This window comes from Triticum dicoccoides, chromosome 5A, assembly GCF_002162155.2.
Source record: "Triticum dicoccoides isolate Atlit2015 ecotype Zavitan chromosome 5A, WEW_v2.0, whole genome shotgun sequence".
NCBI classification, from domain to species: Eukaryota; Viridiplantae; Streptophyta; class Magnoliopsida; order Poales; family Poaceae; genus Triticum; species Triticum dicoccoides.
The window spans coordinates 416,308,283-416,329,252 of record NC_041388.1 but is presented as its reverse complement, the minus strand read 5'-3'; the positions used below and the strand labels follow the sequence as shown (position 1 = coordinate 416,329,252).

The 20,970-nt window shown below is 41.3% G+C and overlaps 2 protein-coding genes and 1 pseudogene across 2 annotated transcripts in view; 1 reads left to right on the top strand and 2 right to left on the bottom strand.

Annotated features, from left to right (window-relative positions):
- Nucleotides 1–1,751: 1,751 nt before the first annotated feature.
- On the top strand, nucleotides 1,752–7,025 carry LOC119301937 (annotated as a pseudogene).
- A 90-nt stretch (nucleotides 7,026–7,115) lies between these two features.
- Nucleotides 7,116–13,974, bottom strand: LOC119301938 (probable ribosomal RNA small subunit methyltransferase B). The gene is made up of 20 exons (XM_037578943.1): nucleotides 13,801–13,974; nucleotides 13,667–13,717; nucleotides 13,231–13,281; nucleotides 13,112–13,162; nucleotides 12,826–12,980; nucleotides 12,346–12,459; nucleotides 12,179–12,244; nucleotides 11,574–11,657; nucleotides 11,408–11,494; nucleotides 10,998–11,089; nucleotides 10,838–10,898; nucleotides 10,604–10,660; nucleotides 9,965–10,025; nucleotides 9,611–9,718; nucleotides 8,900–9,018; nucleotides 8,622–8,693; nucleotides 8,408–8,493; nucleotides 8,218–8,314; nucleotides 7,480–7,630; nucleotides 7,116–7,364 (listed from the first exon to the last, which is right to left on the bottom strand). Exons 1-19 carry the CDS (start codon nucleotides 13,907–13,909, stop codon nucleotides 7,496–7,498), a joined length of 1,656 nt encoding a protein of 551 aa, XP_037434840.1. The 5' UTR covers nucleotides 13,910–13,974; the 3' UTR covers nucleotides 7,116–7,364; nucleotides 7,480–7,495.
- Nucleotides 13,975–14,829: 855 nt separating this feature from the next.
- LOC119301936 overlaps nucleotides 14,830–20,970 on the bottom strand; it is a 9,921-nt gene continuing 3,780 nt past the window's right edge. Inside the window, exons 3-10 of the mRNA XM_037578942.1 lie at nucleotides 20,038–20,944; nucleotides 19,258–19,943; nucleotides 17,496–18,744; nucleotides 17,049–17,386; nucleotides 16,354–16,542; nucleotides 15,600–15,709; nucleotides 15,259–15,350; nucleotides 14,830–15,163 (exon numbers count right to left, since the gene is read on the bottom strand). Coding sequence (XP_037434839.1) covers nucleotides 15,126–15,163; nucleotides 15,259–15,350; nucleotides 15,600–15,709; nucleotides 16,354–16,542; nucleotides 17,049–17,386; nucleotides 17,496–18,744; nucleotides 19,258–19,943; nucleotides 20,038–20,944 — 3,609 coding nt within the window. The 3' untranslated portion in view covers nucleotides 14,830–15,125. The remainder of the gene's footprint in view (nucleotides 15,164–15,258; nucleotides 15,351–15,599; nucleotides 15,710–16,353; nucleotides 16,543–17,048; nucleotides 17,387–17,495; nucleotides 18,745–19,257; nucleotides 19,944–20,037; nucleotides 20,945–20,970) is intronic.

Here is a 20,970-nt window from a genome sequence, read left to right as displayed (position 1 = left end):
CTCTGTTTTCTCACCAACATATTTGTAAGAATATTAACTATGAAAGTAACTTGTCGAAGACTGTGCAGTGCCAAAAATCACCATATCTATGTGAATCGAAATATCAGAGACTTGGATAGGACCAGACCATTAGGTGGATACAGAGGATCTAGCCATTTGGACCATTGGACAAAGATCCCAATGTACAGAGCAAGGTGCCACTGGATTGTACATATCACATTCGAATCACTGAGTGTTCTCGCTATGGATTTTTGATCTTTGTCTCACTTAGTTTTGTTGAATGAGTTTAAGGTACCTGTTATATATTGCACTGTATGATCAATTTGACGTATCCGCCGACATCTGGATGGCGTCGGCCATCCAAAATTGTCTCCATAATTTCCCTCGTCCGAACATTTCAAACAAGAATTACACACGAAATTAAACCTAGTACGATATATTACATGCATATTAGATAGGATTTAACAAGTTTCATCCAAACTACTCAAAATTTAACTTAACATAACTAAACTAAAATTAGATAGGATACAACTCCAGCCGTCGCGGCATCTGTCCATGGCCGGGGCGTCGCGCTCACGACGTAGACGCTCGGCCGCCTCTTTCACCTTGGGTCTTGTTGGCTTGGAGGCCGATCGAGCCCTCGGTCTCAACCAGCCCGACAAGGAGGAGCTGCTACTTAAGATGACGCCAACGACGGTCTTGAACTGATCGAAGGCCCAAGCTTAGCGAGGACCTAGGGCGGTGGCACGCCGGTCTTGGCGAACACCGCCAAGCGCTGCACCCGGTGCCATTCCAGGCGTGCATCCGCCTTGGTGAGGCATCTCCCGAACCCCGACGACTAGGACGATGTGCGGCGCGAGCCACCGCCGCTCAGATAGTAGTCGAGGCAGTTACACAGCTTCGGCTGGGATGACTCTTGCTTCACTAGGGCCGGGCACCATTTGGCATCGGGGCGACACGGATGACTACACGCCGAGTCTAATCTGTACACTACGGTTGCATAGAGGGGATGACGGCGCCGGACCCTGGTCGCTCAACAAGTTCCGCAGTGCAATCCGCATGTGCTGCTGGAACTTGCCATCTGTCGCCGCCAAAGGGCATGGGTGGTTGTGGCGGCTCCTCCTCTGCCGAGTCCTCGCCGCGAGGTTGGCCTAGTCGATCTCCTCCTCGTCAACCCGCTTCTCTTTCACGGTGGACGAAGACGGACTCGGTGACCGGGGATAGCGCCGCATATTGGATCGAAGCTCTCCTCAGATCCGGAGTCTTGGCATGGCAGAGGCTGCGTCGAGTGGTAGCCGCCAAGCAATCACCACGCCCAAGTGCACTCCTTCTCCTCTCGGGCATCTTCTTGTCCATCGCGGTGGCCATTGGAGGTGCGATGTGCAGCAGATTTGGGTTTGAATGCAGGTAGGCGATGAGCCGGCGAGAGCGGCATCAATGCCGAGGGTTCTAGGCATGGGAAGGGTGGGCCCAGGCTGTCGGACGCCGAGGCGGCGAATGTCCAAACTCTCATGCCCCTGATTTGGGGCCGGAATTGGAATTTTGAATATCCGAACCGGTCCAATCTAAAATGTGTGTCTGCACTGGAGGCTTGATAGTGTCCGGACCGTCCGGTCGAGACGATTTGATGAGTCTGTGTTGGAAATGTCCTACGGGGCCACGGGGTGTGTGCGCGTGGAGTGGGGGCACTGCGACGGGCAATCCAGTCCACCAAACCAGTGGAGTGTGCGGTGGGGAGGTCCACGCCTCCACCTGGTCGGCTGTTCAGTACAACTACAGGAGTTCCAGATCCTCCCGAACAGGGCCCTCACTACATGCGTGTGCCCCTGTCCATGATGTACAGGAGTTCCTAGGCAGACAAAGGACCAAGAGAGCGACAGGCGAGACTGGAAGATGGAGAGGAGCAGGAGGCTGTTCGAGACGGAGACGCACGGGGGCCGGGCGGTGTACAGGCTCCACGCCGTCACGGTGGCCGCCGGGATCCTCCTGCTGCTCTACTACCGGGCGACGCGTGTGCCGGCCGCCGGCGAGGGGAGGGCGGCGTGGCTGGGCATGCTGGCGGCGGAGCTCTGGTACGCCGCCTACTGGGCCGTCACGCAGTCCGTGCGTTGGAGCCCTCTCCGCCGCCGCCCCTTCAGGGACAGGCTCGCCGCCAGGTACGCACCACGTCCGGGGGCTGTATGCTCCGGGCTCCGGCTGTGCCACGACAAGAAACTTTGGTTGTTTCCAAAATTTCAGATTTTATATGCGTATATTTTTTATATAGACAGGCTGTTAAAAGCCAAACTAGTCCCGCGATGGCAATGGAGCTGACAGCAACGCTATTTGCTAGCCTGTACACCGCCCGGATTGTGAGTTTGTGACAATACATGCCACCACTCACCAGGTCAATAGTGTAAACAGCTAACTTGCTTTTTTGAGCATAAACGATGAGAGCGTATACAACCACAATGTGCAAATCTGGCCCTATCATACGTCCACGGACGCGTTCGGATAGTCGGGCGTGTTCGTTTTGAACCCTCATTTTATCCGTGCGTGCAATATGTTCCCGAAATTGTTTGGTCTAATCTACATGATTGGTGGGGATGGAGTCGGTTTAATCCATATGATTGGTGGACTGCCAAGACACACCTAGACACCCTCATATCCTCCCCGCATATGGGTCAAGTTTGAGGATTCGGTGACAGCCTGGATATATGAGTCGATTTGTGGGGTCCGGTCCGGTTGGATTACATTTTTCTTCTCTCTCATGTCTGTGTCATGTCCGGGTTGTCCACTGTAGATGCTATGAACATGCCACATATTTCAATATGTTGGCTGATTTTCTTGAAGCTCTTGGACTCAGTTGGGTACACGAGACCAGTGTCACAACTCACAATAGTGAACCATATATTCAAGAAAAGAAATGTACCGGATTTAACAAAACACAGCGGGCAATTTCTAATGGGTGTTTTGCATAGGTATGAGCTCGTCGTGTTCTAGTTCTCATAATTTAGTACTCCTTTTGTAACTTAATGTAAGACCTTTCTGCAGTTTAAATTTAATTATCTTCTGGGTTATTCTTATTTCTTAATATGTTGTACTTCAACGAGATGGCCCAGAGATGGCAGCCTATGAGTTTCAGACCACACAACACTAAGTGCACTGAGAATCTGCATTAGAGCTTTAAAGCTACGCAGGCCAAATAACATATAACTATCTTTCTGTTAACAAATTAGACAAAAGTTTGATGCTTTTGATTTTTAAACTTAGAATGCAGCACAAGGGTTTCTATTCTATGGTACAAAGGGTTAAAGCAAATGATCAGATTGTTTAGAACTATGATTGCAAGATAAGGCATTATCAACGCCAAAGGGCTTACATTGATGATCAGAGCTCACTAACTTAGAAGGTAAATAAATAAGCTAGAGTGCTAGACTGAGCGGCCTTTTCTATAGAAAAGAAGGTAGATACTCCCTCCTTTCCGGTTTAAAGGGCTTATCTTAAGAAAAGAAAAATGGTGGTTTAAAGGACCTATATCAATATTATTATTTTTGCGGTTTAAAGGGTCCATCTCCATCATCTGTTTAGATTTAGAGACACATTTCTGCACTGAGGTTTAAGGGTGTAAGGGACCTATATCAATATTATTATTTTTGCAGTTTAAAGGGTCCATCTCCATCATCTGTTTAGATTTCGAGACACCCTTAAACGCTCAACCCATAAACCAGGGAGTGAGTACTTCAGACTCATTTCTGCCAAAACAAGATCCAAAGTAGGGACTTGTTTTGAAGGTTTAAGGGTGTCAGGTGTATGGTTCTACTGCTTTAAAACATATACTTCCCGCACTGAGCATTAACACAGTTACTATGTCACTTGGAGAAGGTATGGAGAGAGGCTACCTTGTGTGGATATCTTCGTATGCACGGCAGATCCACACTCAGAGCCACCAAGTCTTGTCATCTCCACCGTCCTATCGCTCATGACATACAATTACCCAGCCGAAAAAATTAGTGTGTACCTTCGGACGACGGAGGTTCGATTCTCACTTTCTATGCTCTGTGGGAGGCCTCCTTATTTGCAAAGCACTGGATACCATTCTGCAAGAGATATAACATTGAGCCAAGGTCACCAGCCGCTTACTTCTCAGAGTCAGATGGGCATCAAGATTTGTGCAGCCCAGAGGAATGGTCACTTATCAGGGTAAGCAGATTTTCCAAACATATTTTCTTTAACACATGTAATCAAATGGCTATTGAACAGGGAACGACATGGCACACACATGTGACTAGATGAGATGCTTAATGTTAAGTGCAGCCTACCCGCAGTGCTCAGCATTTGGCATGACAACTGACTTTTTTTCATTTTTGGGCAGGAGATGTATGAAGCTATGACTGAGCGAATTGATACAGTTGTTTTGTCAGGTAAAATTTCGGAGGAAGTCAAAGCAAATGATAAAGGATTTCATGAATGGGATCAAGAAAATACCTCAAAACATCACCAAGCAACTGTTCAGGTAGCTTTCCTGCCCTCAAAATTTGAGTAAAGGTTTGCATGATTCTGGAGTAAATAACTTGCATGCTACTCCCTCCGTCCGTAATATAAGAGTGTTTTTTACACTAATGTAGTGTCAAAAACGCTCTTATATTATGAGACGGATGGAGTATTTGGGAGTTTCAAGTTATATAATTCTTTCTTCTGCTAGATTCTGATAGAGGGCAAAGACAAAAATGCAAATGATGACGAAGGAAATGTGCTACCAACACTTGTATACATGGCACGGGAGAAGCGGCCTCAGCACCACCATAATTTCAAAGCTGGGGCAATGAATGCTCTGGTGCACTCAATAATCTTGCCACATCGTACTAAGCATACAATTTATTGTAAATTTTATAGTTTTCATTAGCCCATTTTCTTATACTGATTCTTAGCAGCATATTAGTTGAAACATATTCTAATTCATAATTTTGAAGTTTTAAGTAAATAGTAATGTTTGCAAGAGTAACCAAATTAGCAAAATGTTGTCATGCAATTTCTTGTCCTTTGAGAAAATTGTACCATGGAGTTCACACCCTAATAATTCATTTTGTGTCATTGGATTGTTTGTAGAGTTGAGGGAGTACAAAACTCTCCACTTCTTTAGTACAAGTAGCATTTTGTGAAATACGTGTAATGAATGTGAGCTTAAAATATGTTGGTTTTAGATATAAATAATAACTTGTTCCCTACCGCTAGACATTTTTTCTTGAAAGCGCACCCAATTGCACATCATTTGAGTTACAAGAATTGCCAATATGGCGTCGTCCAACAACAAAAACAAGCAAAATAGCAAACGAAAACCAAGTCACAAAATAGAGCGCGAAATGAAAAAGAACTTATTCACAATTGTTCCATGGAAGGTTGGAATTCTATGATCATAATGATTTTTTCTAAATGTGACAAATTTTCTATTAAAATGCAGATAAGAGTGTCATCAGTGATAAGCAACAGCCCTATCATCATGAATGTGGACTGTGATATGTATTCCAACAATTGCGATACAATCAGAGATGCACTGTGCTTCTTCCTTGATGAAGAAATGGGTCACAAGATTGGATTTGTGCAATTCCCCCAGAACTATAACAATTTAACCAAGAATAATATATATGGGAACTCCCACCAAGTAACCAATCAGGTCAGCGATGTCAAACTATAACTTCAGTTGCGTTCTCATGTTCTTCATAATATGAGCAATCATTGTGCATGTATGTTCTACCACTAACATAGCTACTCAATCTAAAGGTGTTGATGGGTGGTATGGATAGTGTGGGTGGCCCTATGTATGTTGGCACTGGATGTTTCCACAGAAGGGAGATCCTTTGCGGAAGGAGGTTCGCCGAAGACTACAAGGAGGACTGGGACGGAGGAATCAAAGACAAAACACAAGAGAACATAGATGAGATTGAAGAGAAAGCGAAGTCTTTAGCAGCCTCCACGTATGAACATGACACACAGTGGGGAGATGAGATTGGGATCAAATATGGTTACCCAGCAGAGGATATAATCACCGGACTGGAAATACATTGCAGAGGATGGAAGTCAGTCCACAGCAATCCTCCAAGACCAGCATTTCTGGGTGTAGCTCCAACAACACTTGCTCAGACACTACTGCAACACAAGAGATGGAGCGAAGGTAGCTTCTCAATTTTTCTTTCAGAATACTGCCCCTTCATGTTTGGGCATGGAAAAATCAAGTTATGGCATCAAATGGGCTACTCAATCTATGGATTATGGGCACCCAATTCAATCCCAACACTATATTATGTCATCATTCCTTCACTAGCTCTCCTCAAAGGCATCTCCTTGTTCCCAGAGGTAATGTTTTCATAATAGGAAAAGCCTCAATTTAGTTTCATATGCTTTCTATTAAAACTAATACGATCCTCCTGTGTCATTCAGATTACGAGTCCATGGATCACACCCTTCATATATGTCTTATGTGTGAAGAATATGTATAGCCTGTATGAGGCATTATCATGTGGAGACACATTGAAAGGATGGTGGAACGAACAAAGGATGTGGATGGTAAGAAGAATAACCTCATATCTCTATGGCTTGACTGACACTGTCCGGAAGTTACTAGGACTGTCGAAGATGACATTTGCAGTTACATCAAAGGTAAGTGAACAAAACGAATCCAAGAGATACGAGCAAGAAATCATGGAATTCGGGTCATCAGCTCCAGAATATGTGATCATTGCAACTGTCGCATTACTCAACCTTATTTGTCTGGTCGGAGGGCTTAGTCAAATTCTGACAGGTGGCCGGAATATACTCTTGAATGTATTTTCCCCCCAGCTCATTCTGTGTGGAATGCTAGTGATCACCAATATCCCATTCTATGAAGCAATGCTCGTGAGGAAGGACAAAGGCAGAATACCGTTCTCAGTTACATTAGCTTCTATTAGCTTTGCGATGTTGGCTCTGCTCGTACCAATAGTGTAAGGTCCTACAAGAGGCATTGATGTCCAACAAAGTTATATTTATAGAATTATGGTTCTCTTGAAGTACACTTCATCTGATAAATTTCTAGACGTACTTTTATGTATGATCATCTACCTTGAGACTATCACTTGGTACTGTGCAAGACATAATAATACATAACAAACATACTTTATCAGATAATTTCACTAGGGCCTACCTAATACACATGCTTAGGTATCCAGCAGGTACAACTCCAGGTACATCTAGCTCACAACACACATTATTGTGTCACTCAACATCAAAATGATGGAGCGTGCCTATAAGGATGACCTCAGCATTGCTGTCTATTATACAACTTACTGCATGCAGTCCAAGAAGCAAGATGGACCACAGAGCGCAGAAGACTACCTTCTTCTAAGAAACTGTAAGAGGGAAGAGAATTTTTACAGCATGTGTCAGATAAACATCTTGAAGGGGAAATTCAGTTCATATGAACACTAGAAAATATATTTGGTATTTGGTTCTTCTTATGCTCACCTAATTGTAGGGAGTCCTAGTGCATTGACCGGACAAGACGAGCAGCAAATGCCCCATCCAGAGAGTGCTTAGTTGGACTTGAGGAATAGAAACCATCATCTGTGATGAATTCTGCAGGAACAAATCCTTGTACACCCTGTGGGGTAAACTCCTGTAGCATATCATAGTAAAATGAATAGACTACATGATTAGATGTCAGTGGATGTTGTCTAACATGCAATAATCACTGAGTAAGGAAAGAACACGAAATGTTTCATTGCATTCTTTTGATTGTATATCTATAGAACTGATTTGGACAGTGAACATAACCAACCAGTAAGGTTCCAGAAATGATAATAGACTGTTCAGTTACAGATAAAACAAGTGTTACAGGATGCTTAAATGTGTAAACTTTTTTGGAGAGTTAAATGTGCAGCTATATCATTGTTAAATCTGAACTGAGGGCTAACATATAGGGGGAACGGCAGCGACTTCCAATTGCTGGATAAGGATTGAAGTTCGGTTCATGCTATGACTAAAAGAAAACTACTCCCTCCGTTCAATAATTATTGTCGTGGACGGAGGGAGTAGAATTTTGGTGATAATAATACTTGGGCAGAAACAATGCACATGCTTAATAGTACCAAGTTACCAACAGGACCCCGAATTGTAAGGACAGACATATTGCCTAGATCAATTGAATATTGAGTTCGTATCTTTTGTGAAGGATCGATGGATAATTTTAATATGAACTCGTACCGGATGCCTCTGAACAAAAGCAGTAACCCGGTTCTCATTTTCTTCATGGTCAATGGAACATGTACTGTATATTAGTATACCACCAGGTTTTACCAATCTGCAAGTAAAATCATTGAAAGTAATCTTAGATGCTGTCAAGATGAATTTGCTTGCACAAAATTTTAAAAACGTGTAACAGCAAGAATCTCACGATGAGGCCGAATCAAGGAGCTCATCTTGCAAACACACCAACTCCTCCAGATCTTCAAATTGTCGATTCCAACGCAAGTCTGCCCTCTTGGGAACAGAAAAGGTGACTTTAGTTCATCACAAAATTTGCCAACTTGTAACTCCAGATTCGGATCAGTACAATGCTCTGTGATGGCGAAGTTCTCGAAAACAGTGAACTTGATAAAGAGAGCTACCTTGGAAAGGACTCCCAGCCCAGAGCATGGAGCATCCAACAATACCTTGTCATATTTGGCAGTGCTTTCCTTCTGCAATACAAGTCTACGTGTCATGTGCATAAGCCTTCTTATCATATGCGTGGATAAAACATTAACCATAAGTCCGTAATAGTCAATAGGCATATTCCTGATAAATATTTCCACTGGCGGTGCATTATTCTTGGATATACGGGACTTCCTCTTTCTTTTTGAGGCTTTTTATGGACTAGTAATTATGAAGTTTCTTGGAAACTTACAGCATATAGTCGAAGATCACCATGGATATCAGTGATTATATCATCAAGATTGTGGCACTTTGCTGCCTCCATGAGAATTCGCAAGCGGCCTTTATTTATGTCAAGAGCTGATACCTTCCCTGTATAATAGCACATCATCAAGTCAAGTATACTATGTATTCCAGACTTAGAAGCTCGCTCCGCATCGATGACATAATGTTTTAACAAGATCAGATCTGGTAGAACTTAATTATTCTGGACCTGTGAGTACTATTTTCTTGTCGGTGTGGAATGTATACATTCACAAATGCTAGTTTTCAGTGGAGATGAAAGGTGAAGAATTTTTATACCGGCTAACCATTAAATAGCATCAGATGCTACATATTAAGTAGCATCAGATGCTACATTTGAAGGACATAAATGTAATACATTGGTTGATTTATATCTGACAAATTAAGCTAACAACGGCAGCCACTGGCACACGTTACTAGGTCATAACAACCAATTATGCCGGCGGTGCATAGCACCCCAAGCAGGCTGTCAAGAATGACATATGAAAAGTGATTCATTTGAGCATTTTGCTCACAAGTTTTTTGCAAAAATATAGCATACTAACAAAACACATTATAGATGCATGGCCAGAAAGGAAAAGATAAACACTAGCACAAGGTCCCACAGTTCTCCAGTTGCAATATCAACAGAAAATTGAACTCCCTCATTCTAATCTCTCACCTTGTCCTGCCAGCCGGGATGCCATGAATAAAGTCTTCCCGCCAGGTGCAGCACAACAATCCATGATTGTTTCCCCAGGTTGTGGATCGACCACAGACACAACAAAACCTGCAATAGGTTCTGTAAATCTTAGTGCGGGTTATCTATAGCGATCTTCAATTGAAACTTGCTGTTGTTACCAAGACTTGGAACCGTATAAGGGAAAAGGGTAAATACTTAACGTAATGGAGTATAAAGCATAATAGTGAATAGTTCTTTCTACATCAGCATGTAGTCCTAGTAAAAATCATTTGAATATCATAATCCCATTTGTAATAAATAAAAGGTGGTCAATAAGTAACGTTCACGACTTGCCTGCACTCTCATCCTGCACGGCACACATGCCTTCTTTCAGTAATCCAGCTTGTAAGACTGCCTGCAAGGAAGAAATTACGCTATCAAGATACCAGCCAGTATCTCGAGAGGCATTATAAGAAATGGGCATTCCTAATGCAATATTGCAATTAAAAATCACTAGAGTTTCTTATGGATTAAGGGCGAATTGGGGAAATTGTGTGCCCACAAATGCTGCACAGGTTACTTTTTGAATATAAATGAACTTGTATGATACACAACTAAATTTTCTAAAATGAAATGTATGCTGGATTATAGTATTTTGTGCTCCATAGCAATAGCATCAAAATAATATCTTAAGACACCAGAAGTATGGCGCTATCCTTTCCTTTCTACCTAATAGTATCGAAATGCAGTATTTCAGTTTTATTTCTTAAACATTCATTTTTACTAGCTCCCGGCGTCTCACTTCCTTGGACTGAAGTCAAGTGTGGTATCTTATTGTCCACATCCAATTTAGAAGACTTTGAACAGTGTTATTTATAAGCATACTAAACATATTGTGTTCCAAAAGAAATTAAGAGGATATGAATAGAACACATTGGTTTGGCAAACACCAGTTGTGCAGTGATCACGGAACTAACTGTTCGGCTTCCTTACCTGCATGCCCTCACGAATGCGGACAAATTCGTCCATAATTGACTTTTCATAGTGAACCTACACAAAAGAAAATCAAGTGATGAAATCCAATGCAAATAATCAAGGCAGAGTATGACCCAAACATGACTACTAAATTGGATAAATCCTATGTAGATAAATAGCATGGCTCTTATATTTTTCCTACCTTAGCCATAAATAGGATGGAACTCAGGTACTAAGAATTAACATAAGTACCTGCAAATCTTCCAATCGGTTAACAAGATCATCCCTTGTATAACCATTTGTTGTGTTCACCCTATGGCACAAAGATCAGTCAATCAGAAACACATGCATAAACAGAGCAGCCGAGCAGGTAATTTGCAATTCACAGAAGAGCACGCTTAAAAATTAAAACCTTAAACTGAAATAAGGGTCACTGTTATTCCAATTCATCAATTTTAGAGCTTCTTCTTTTCCAAGAAATCGAATCCACCTTCTCACCATCCACTGCAGAGCAGAAAACATATTACAGCTTACAAAACATGTCTACCAATCCTATATTATGCTCTTACGAAACGTCAGAAACAGCAAGTACATTGAAGTCCCCACAGGTACATTACTCCAGTTAACAAGGACATTGGTTGAAAACAGGCATGACCGCATGAGTTTAATTCGAATGTTATCAACAGTGCAGTAGATCTATTGATTGTACGAACGAAGCATTCGACGCTTTAAATTTTTTTAACAGAAGTCAACTAAGTTTAGGAAGTAAAGCAAACTTACAACATGATGAGAACTAAAGCTTAGGAAGTAAAGCAAACTTACAACAGGATGAGAATAAATTATGGAAAGAGCACGAGCTTGGGCACGATCATCACCTTCTATCTTTGGAAGAGGAAGAGAATCTGTCTCCTAATTATAAAAGCAACACAATAATGTTACAGGCTTACAGCATAACCCTACTGATTAGTCTGAGTACACCAGGTTTTACCTTCAGTAACAGAAGTTTACGCAGAATCGCATTCACCATGTTCCCAGCACCGGGCCTTAAAGCTACTTTCGCGAGCCTTACATTCTAAAATTCGGTTTGCAAGACACATTATCAGGTTCCTTTTGAAAACAAAGCAAATATATTGTCTGGTGACATTGGCTTCAGACTTTAGTAGAACTGACAACAATAATATAATACTACATGTCAATCTCAAATAATGGACACACCAAGTATGAAAACCACCATATAACAAAGAACAGTAACAAGGTAGACCTTCAGGATATTAAAACAGGGAACCATATCATCCTTTTGGGGGTTCTGGTGTAGCATACTGGCTATTATCGTAATAATTTATATCCAGCATGCCAACTATCAGAGAACAGAAACACAACCATCTACAGCATTTAACGTAACTTTTGTATTATGAAATGATAAGAGAAAGAGCTCAGTATCACATGCCCACATTTGTTCTTTTGAACTTAAATAAACAGGAAGGAAATCACTTTAATTAAGAGATACCACTTGCCGCATTTAACATTCTGGTCAACCAAAAAACAAACGAAGGGCTAACTTAATTCCGGTACATGTTAAATACTTCAACATACCTCATCAACGACAGCATAAGCTGGTACATTAAGTTTGAGAATTTCAAAGAAGCCAATTCGCAATATCTGAAATCAGAAGTGTTAACCTCAAATATTTTACAAGCAGGAGTAAACTTCTGCAATGGGTATTCAATGAGATTATATGCTGTAAGAAATATAGGACAAACCTGCAGCAGCAGCGGTTCCATGTTGCTGAACACCTTCTCTTCACTACAGAGTGACATGATAAGATAATCAATGTAGCGTTTCCAACGTACAGTTCCAGCTACTATGACAGTAACCTAACAATCCAACCATAAGAGAATCAGAAGGTTTGAATTCCTACGCATGGATAGAGAAGTCATATTAGTGTGTTATATACTGTTACATTGTTACTGAGCCATTTGTGCAATATATGTTTATCATGACACGCTGTATCACAGGTATAGTGATACAAGAAAGTGAATAAACAAAACTGACAACCAGTTAGCTATATGTTCATCAAATACAGATGACATCATTATGCTGCTGCAACAAAGGAGTTGTTTCTCTTACAGCATTATATTCCTATTTCCCAGCAATAACCCAACATAGTGCAAGTGCCCCTAAACAAACTGAAATTTGTAGACAGAACAAACATTTCAACATGTGAAATATATGAATTTTACCAATCTTATATCCCTGTCATCCAAATGTCGTGTGCTGAATCCTAACGTCCTTTCTACATAGCCCATCTCATTTTCCCCAGAATCGTTTGCTTTCTCATTTAAAAGATCAACAAACGCCTTCCCCTTATCAGCTCTTAGCAACCTCACCGCTGCAACTGCTCCAACATGGCAACAACACAAACATTATGAATGATTAAATATCCAATAAACTATATCCCACCAGAGATTATACAAGTAAGGCAAATATTATTAGCAAAATGAAAAAATCATAACATTAACATTTTACCTGCTCTGTGATGAGAAACCTCGAAATTAATAATTGGAACCTTACTTGTCCCTGCGTAAACACAGAAAATCGGTTAAAGTGAGCAACTTAGCTACATTATTTCAAGCGGCGCTCTTCACCTGCTCTTCTGGTGGAGAATTTGGGATTAAGCTTTGGAACTCCATTCATCCCTAAAAAGCACAGGAGATTTGGATCAGACAATCAGCTTAACATAGAGATGAAGAACAATACTGTATTATACTAGGGAGGATCATGTTGTTAACGGTGCCATTCCTAGCTTTTGTACTTTGCTTGATCTTACATTAATTCACTCATACAGGCATCTTTTCAGTATTCACAAAAAAGAAAGATATGACCAGAGCGTGATTTCGCATTAGGTGAGGCCCTTGGTTATTTACTAATGTTTTACACGTATAAAATAATTATCGCTGTGTGCATCACACTGATGCAGAGACCAGAGAGTCAACCCATTTTTCGGATAAGAAGGTGTAAAGCAATTTGAATATGGAGTAACAAATGTCAGGGATAGAATACAGTAATTTACCAACATAGTACCTGCCCTGCTCGGAGGCGCTCCCGCGTCATACCTCGAGGCCCTGCTCCTGCCTACCCGAAACACACACGGCGAAACAATCCCCGATTAGCCCCGAGCAGAACAGCCTGAGATTCCATGGAGGAATGCGGAGTACCTGGCGCGCCGGAGCCCTTGCGCGCGGCGGAGCTGGCGTCTGCGGAGAGGAGGAGCGGCGAGCCCGCCCGCGCGCGGTAGTGCGAGAGGGGGAGCGCCTTTGCCTCCATTCTGCTGGGGTTTTGGAGGGAGCGGAGAGCGGGGTGGAGGGAGAGCGGACAGGGAGACGAGGGGGAACGAAGGCGACGGAAGAGGATAATATGAAGATGGGCCCGGGCCGGGCCTCGTGGAGGCCCTGTTGGACTTTGTTCTCTCTGACGTCTACTCAATACAAATTCTCTTTGTCTCAAAAAAGAAACTCTCTCCAGCGGTCCCCTCGAAAAGTTCCAAATTTCCAAATAATATGAATTTTGAAAGAAAATACTCAAGAAATCATAAAATGTATGTGGATTCAATCAATGTTTGTGATTTTGAAAAAATATTCACGGTTTTGAACAAAAATGTATGGGAAATCAATGTTGAGTTTCAAAAAATGTTAGCAAATTCATAAAAAATTTCAGGAATTAAAAAAATGTTTGTGAAACTTTCAAAAATGTTCACGATTTCGTAAAAATGTTCAGGAAATCAAAAAATGTTCGCATACTCAAAAAATGTTCATGAACTTTTAAAAATGTCCACAAAATTCAAAACCCAATTCATGAATTTTAAAAACCAATCTGTCGCTGCTGCAAGGGCCGTGTGCTGTCTTCTCTCTATATCACGGCCGTCCCACTGCCATGGGCCACCAGTCTCTCCATCGCTGCTGCCTCTTCCCTGCTTGTAGTTTAGTATCATCCATTCCTTCTCTTTGACTGTACTACTTGATTATTTCTCGTCTAAAAAAAACTTGATTATTTCTCTACTGCCGTATCAAATTCCATCTTCCATACGCTTGCAGCTGATGCCCGCTTTTCTGTTGCAGTTGACACTAACTAGAAAATATGAAATGAAAATTTCCACTGCAAAACAGTCCAACCGTGATGTGCACAAAAAAAAAGTCCAACTGTACTCATCGGACAAAAGAGCTCACTTTCCTGCTACTCCCGAGACCTTGATTAATACACATGTTGCCACTCTGATAGTACATCATACTCAACCCCCGTCAAAAAATTAATGTGACGGAAGCCATTATAAACAAACTATAACTTTGCCAAGCAATGGTCGATGCTAGCTAAGTAGTCAAGTGGTACAGCAATGTTCTCCTACATAGATCATTCCTAGCTTACAGGTTACAAAAGAGATTGCTGGTCAGCTTATACACATCACTGACTGCCAATGGCGAAATGGAGGCCAGAGGAACAACGGCAATGACAATATTACCACTACTTCATCAAATAGAATCGAAGGCTATCTTAAGCCGCGCTGAGGAACAGGCGCCGAAAGGACTGCACACAACAGGTAGGAAGGAGGCAACAAGGTCAACACTAGCAATTATAGGAGTAAATTTGTTGACAAAGGGCAACAATGAAATGGACATTACCTTCAGGTATGTTGAAGGACAGCTTCCGTGCAAATATTTCTCTAGGGTCTAATGTTTTATTGGATAGTAAGATATTATCCAAGTTTTCTTTTCTGCAAATTGAACATGAAGACTATGTGATTAGCAGGCTCGAGGTACTATGCCAATACGAAGCACAATGAACACCCCCCAAAAAAACACTTATATTCAGAAAAAAGTTAGCAAGCGGGAGTACGCCATTTATTGAAGGAGCACAGCGGAAGATACTTTCAGTTTGTCATTAACATCAAAATGCTTATCAGTATTAAAACAGAGAATCCTGCTGTCAATTATGTGCAAAATTCCGTAGTCAGTTCACGTACCGAGCCCAAGAAGGAACAAATTTCCTTCTGCGCCTTGCTTCTTGTTCATGTTCGTCATAATCATCATCATCCTCATCATCAGAATCTTTATACGGAGTCATTGTGTAGGACTGGCAAAAGTTTCATTAACATCAGAGCAGAGGACTAAAAATTAGAGTGGTTGCTGATACTAGAGTGAAATCCATGAAAAGCATACAAACTGATACTGAAGTCAAACGAGAAATCAAAACAGCTGAGATTGACAACATATTTTTGATTTGTCCCAGCTGCAATGACGCTGCAGATGTTTGTACATTCTAACAATTTTGCCGCTTTACAAGAATTATAGCCTCAAATGGAGAGAAAAATTACTCATGTCTTCCAAAGTCTTCTCTTATTCATGTTAATAACAAACCAGTGGGCATGCATTATGGCATAGAAGCTACTATCATGCACTATTTCAAAAGAACTTCCATTAGTATATCTGTATACGAGTATATTGACTTGTAATACTGTTATTATTTGCAAGCATGTAACATATCAGTCAACCAGGGGCGTAGCCAGGATTGGGCTACAGTATCACTACAGTACCAAACAGTGGACATGCTGCTACAGTGAAGAAAGGATTTGAGCGCCCTGGGCCCCCAGGCCTGGGGTGTATCTCCGTCGTTGTCAGTCGTGGATCATTATCAAAGATGAATGAGTAGTAGTACCAACATATGCAGATTTACAGAAGAAACATTCTGCATGATGAAGTTAAATAAAAAAAGCATACCTCCTCAAGACTGTTCAGGATATTTTCCTTAGCATCAGATCCAAAACTTGCATTCCTGTCATCTACTGCAACACCTTTCTCATCCTTACTTTCATTGGCCTTGTATCGAAGGGCATGTTCAGTAGCCTCGTCAGATTTAACTTGGCTTTTGCCTACATCAACCAAATTCTTCCTTGGCTCCATATTATCCTGCCATGATTTTAAATATTAAAAAACAAATACCCCTCTGTTTGAGAATATATCACATGACGCTTGGGAACCGTATATTTTGAAACCCCTATGCATATCTAATACTATTACAAATTTCATATGATCAATCTGAGAGTTTTGCCACTCAAATTACAAAAATAACATATACTCCCTCCGTTTTTATTTACTCCGCATATTAGCTTTGGTCAAAGTCAAACTTTATAAACTTTGACAAAGTTTTTAGACAAAAATATTAACATGTACAATAACACATCAATCACATTAGATTCATTGTTGAATACACTTTCACATCGTATAGATTTGCTATTGTAAATGTTCATACTTTTTTCTATAAAGTTGATCAAAGTTTATGAAGTTTGACTTCAGTCAAACCTAATATGCAGAGTAAATAAAAACGGAGGGAGTATTTTCTAAAGAGTACTGTTTGAGGAGGGAAAAGGAAGAAATAAGAGATATATATATATATATATATAGCTTATACTCACAGAAGCTTTTTGACGAGCATCTTTCTCATCCTTCATGCCTCGTTGTTTATCCATAGGCTGCTTCTGTTGCTTTCGAGCTTCATCCATGCATTTTCTTTTTTTCATTGTTTCCCGCTTTTCTCCTTCTTCCCTCTGCCGCTTCTTAGCGGCCGCATCAACTTCTCGTTTTTTCTTTTGCTCCTCTTCAAGTTTTTGTTTTAATTCCTTCTCTTGCTTCAGTCTTTCACGCTCTGCTTTTGCAGCCGCTTTGCGTTTTTCTTGCTCTTTTTGTTTCTTCTCTTCAAGACGTTTTGCAGCTTCAGCTGCCTTAAGAGCCTTCACCTTAACATCTTTTTTAACTGCACGACAGCAACCCCAGTTGTAGAAGCCATTTATGAGCACCATCAAACATTTGTAGATTTAGCATATAGTTCGAAATAAGTAATGCAATTAAACAGATACTCTTACCGCACACTGTTGTAGATTGCAACTTTTGTTTTACAAGAGGTACAAAAGATGTCACATTGGAAACAATATTGCTAGGCTTAGATTGTCTATCAACATTGGCTTCACTCCTGTGTCTTCCATTTCTGCTCTTTAGTTCTGCCGTGCCTTGTTTGTCAACATTTGCTTCACTCCTGTGTCTTCCATTTGTGCTACTGATTATTTCTGTCGTACCTAATCTGCCATGAAGAGAACGGGATGCTTTCCCTTCTCTCTTAACTGAAGTAGGGTGATTGTATTTTCGCTTAATGCTATCATTTTTTATATTTGAATGATGAGTGAGCTCACGACTGACAGATTCTGCACTCAAGCCTATGCTGTTACCTTTATCCATGCATCTCATCGAAAGAGATGGAGAATTTCCATTGTTTTGACATAATCCGGTAATATCCTGAAGTGCTGTTCTCTCAGAGGACCGCTGGCATGAGTAATTCACATCCACAGATCCAGGAGCCATGTCTTGGTACTCATCTTCTTCCAGAATACTGTTATCTTCATCAATTCGGAAGATTTTAAGTTCAGGAATAGAACCCATATGTTCTGAACCAGATCCACATCTTGATGAAATTTTCTGGAGGCTATATTTTTCAACTGACGGAGTCAACGGAGTTTCATTAATCTCTTGTCTGCTGCTAGCATTTGAAGAGCACGAGGCTACGTCATCAGAAATGAAAAACGAATCAAGTTCCGATCCATATCCAAAAGAGCCCATAACGCTGCGACTTTTTCTTGGTGACATAGTTGTCAATAGCTGATGCAAACTACTCGCTGTGTTGGTATTATACTTGTTTGGAGGACCTGAGCTGATGGTGCCTAATTGGCAAGAATCGTGAAGGGACTCAAATGACCTTTTTCCGATAATTGGGCTGTCAAATTGGCCAGGAACATCAAATCTCTCGAATACTGGCATTGAAATAGCAGCACCAGGCAGCAAATGTCCCTTTGGATCATAACTTTTATATATCCTACCACGTTTAACATTGGATCCATAACATAATTTCCCATGAAACAGTGCATTCGGAGCAGATGCTTGTTCACCATGTTGATCTAAAGCATAACTTGGGAATTGAGTAAATGGTTCCGTTCCAGAATAATTTTCTTGATTTAATATTGCAATTGGAGATGATAAGTTATCCGTCTCAAGAGCCATTTCCTGGTCTGCCACACTTGCAGCAGTGACATTTAGGTCTTGACCTTCTAAGCAAGTACCTTCCTGCCAACAAAAAGAACAACAGTAAATACGCTAGGACTTACTAGCACACATAAAATAGCAAGTGCAATATAGACTGAAGCGTGCACATTACCCAACTCTACCAATTATAAATGCCAACAAATCAAATCTTATACTAACGGGTGCAGTACTACTGTAGAAGGGCCATCAAATCAACATGGATGTTACAAACTTGCCAGGCACGGAATTTGTATGTTCATCAGTACAAAATCGTGATGAAATACCCATGAATATTCCTATCAGCTATCCCTTAGAGAGATAATAAAAACAAGAAATAGAGAAGCTACGTGACTGTTTGCGAATTTGTCAGAGCAAAGCATCCAAAGAAAAGGCTCCACCAATAATGCAGACAGACTGAGCATTACCACTAGTTTACTACTTCATGACATATTTTGCAAGCAAAAAATATAACCAGTTCTTCCATAATAAATAAACATTTATATTATTCAGAGAGGAAAGGGAACTGGTAGTCCGGTGCACTTGCTGAGCACATACCTGTTGTGTGCAGTTTTCCTCGTTATGAGATAGGATGCCAGAGCAATAAGGCAAAGCAGCAGTCGCTGTCAGAAAGTCAACTTCCAACTTATTTTGTTTCTGTTCTTGAGAAGTTTTGAAGATCCTTCCCTCCAATGCTCTCCTGCTGGTGCTTGCAGTAGGAGAGTTATCAAGGACAACATTTAATAGGCTAGTTGCGTTTCTTCTTCCCCGTGAAGAATTCCCATTTCCATAAACATCACTTGCAGCATTTCCCCCCTCTGATGCCAGAGACATGCTCTTGCAGGATCCTGAACTCCTTGAGAAGTAAGGACTCGAAGGATGGGATTTCTCCGAGAAATTTGTCGCAGTCAACATAGGACCAGCAATGTCAACTTGGTGGTTCAGAGACAATGAATTTGTGCAAGATGTCCTGGAAAGGTCAAAGTCTGATCGGCGCCTTATTCTTCTCCTTTTAGATGACAAACTATCATTTCCTTTAACTCCATCTTGAACAGACCTCTTCTGGTCACAAGCAGCACTGCTTCTGTCTGACTTGAGCAGATTAATTTTCTCATGTGATGCTGCACTACGTAAGAGGTACTGAACAGAAGGTTGTGAAAATTTCCGTTTATCGTTTTCTGCTGTACATGAATTAACATTTTCTTTAACAGCATTCTCAAGAAAAGAGGTCTTTTGTTCTGTTCCTGCAAGATAAGAAACAATGTAAGGACATGCACAATAACTTTTGCTACCAAAAAAACTAGCAAATATATGTTCAACAAATAGCAAGCATGGTACCATTTTGTTGCAGATCTTCGGCCGAAGTCATACTGTTCCTTTCAGTTGAGTGCATTTCGCCGGTTCTCCTAGCTGAAGCACTGCTCATAACTTCTGGCACTGCACACTCGTCTTTTTTGTTGCTGACAGAAATGTTGCATGCTTTGGTCAAAGCTGACAATTTTACCTGAACATCATCCAACTTTCCTGAACGGCAGTTGACCCCATCATATGCTGCCTTCACATTGAGTGTCTCGTTTTGTGTGACTGGGGAAGCATGGCCAAAGGGAGTCTCCACATCGGTCTCCTTGAATTCTAAAGATGTTCTGGCCAACAAATGTTGCTCCTGAGATAAGTGATTTTCTTCAGATACAGAGACATTTACAACAGCACAACCATTGGAATGTGTGTCATTACTTTGTATTTCATAAGGAGAGAGGCTTGTTTTATAAGCGTCACCCAAAGGACTAGTCTGAGGTTGAAGCTGCTCAGGGCATTCAGCAGACTCCAATTGGGAGCCGTGGTTATCCACATCATTTACAGGTAAATGTGAGAGGTCCTCACTATCGGCCTTCTCTAACAGACTGCCCAGCAATATTTGTGATGACGCATGAACCCCAAAACTAGTATCAGCTAGTTGGGTAGGTGACTGCAGAGTTTCACTGTATGGAGGATGTGAAACATGAGAATCAGAGCACTGTTGTTCGAAAGACACAGAACTCCGAGTGATGATCCGATCTGAAGAACTGTCAGGTCTCGTCATTCTTTCAGTATCTTCTATAGTCTGAGATTGAACCTGCTCTGGACATTCAGCGGACTCCAAGTGGGAGCATTCTTTATCCACATCATTTACAGGTGAATGTGAGAGGTCCTCGCTGTCGGCCTCCTCTAACAGACTGTCCGGCAATATTTGTGATGATGCAGGAACCCCAAAACTAGTATCAGCTAGTGGGG

Coding starts and splice junctions, on each gene's coding strand:
- LOC119301938 (XM_037578943.1), bottom strand. CDS start 13,909: ATGGAGGCAAAGGCGCTCCCCCTCTCGCACTACCGCGCGCGGGCGGGC. Junction 12,245..12,345: donor TGGAACCGCTGCTGCTGCAG/GTTTGTCCTATA, acceptor TTCTGATTTCAG/ATATTGCGAATTGGCTTCTT. Junction 8,494..8,621: donor GGCTGGGAGTCCTTTCCAAG/GTAGCTCTCTTT, acceptor TCTGTTCCCAAG/AGGGCAGACTTGCGTTGGAA.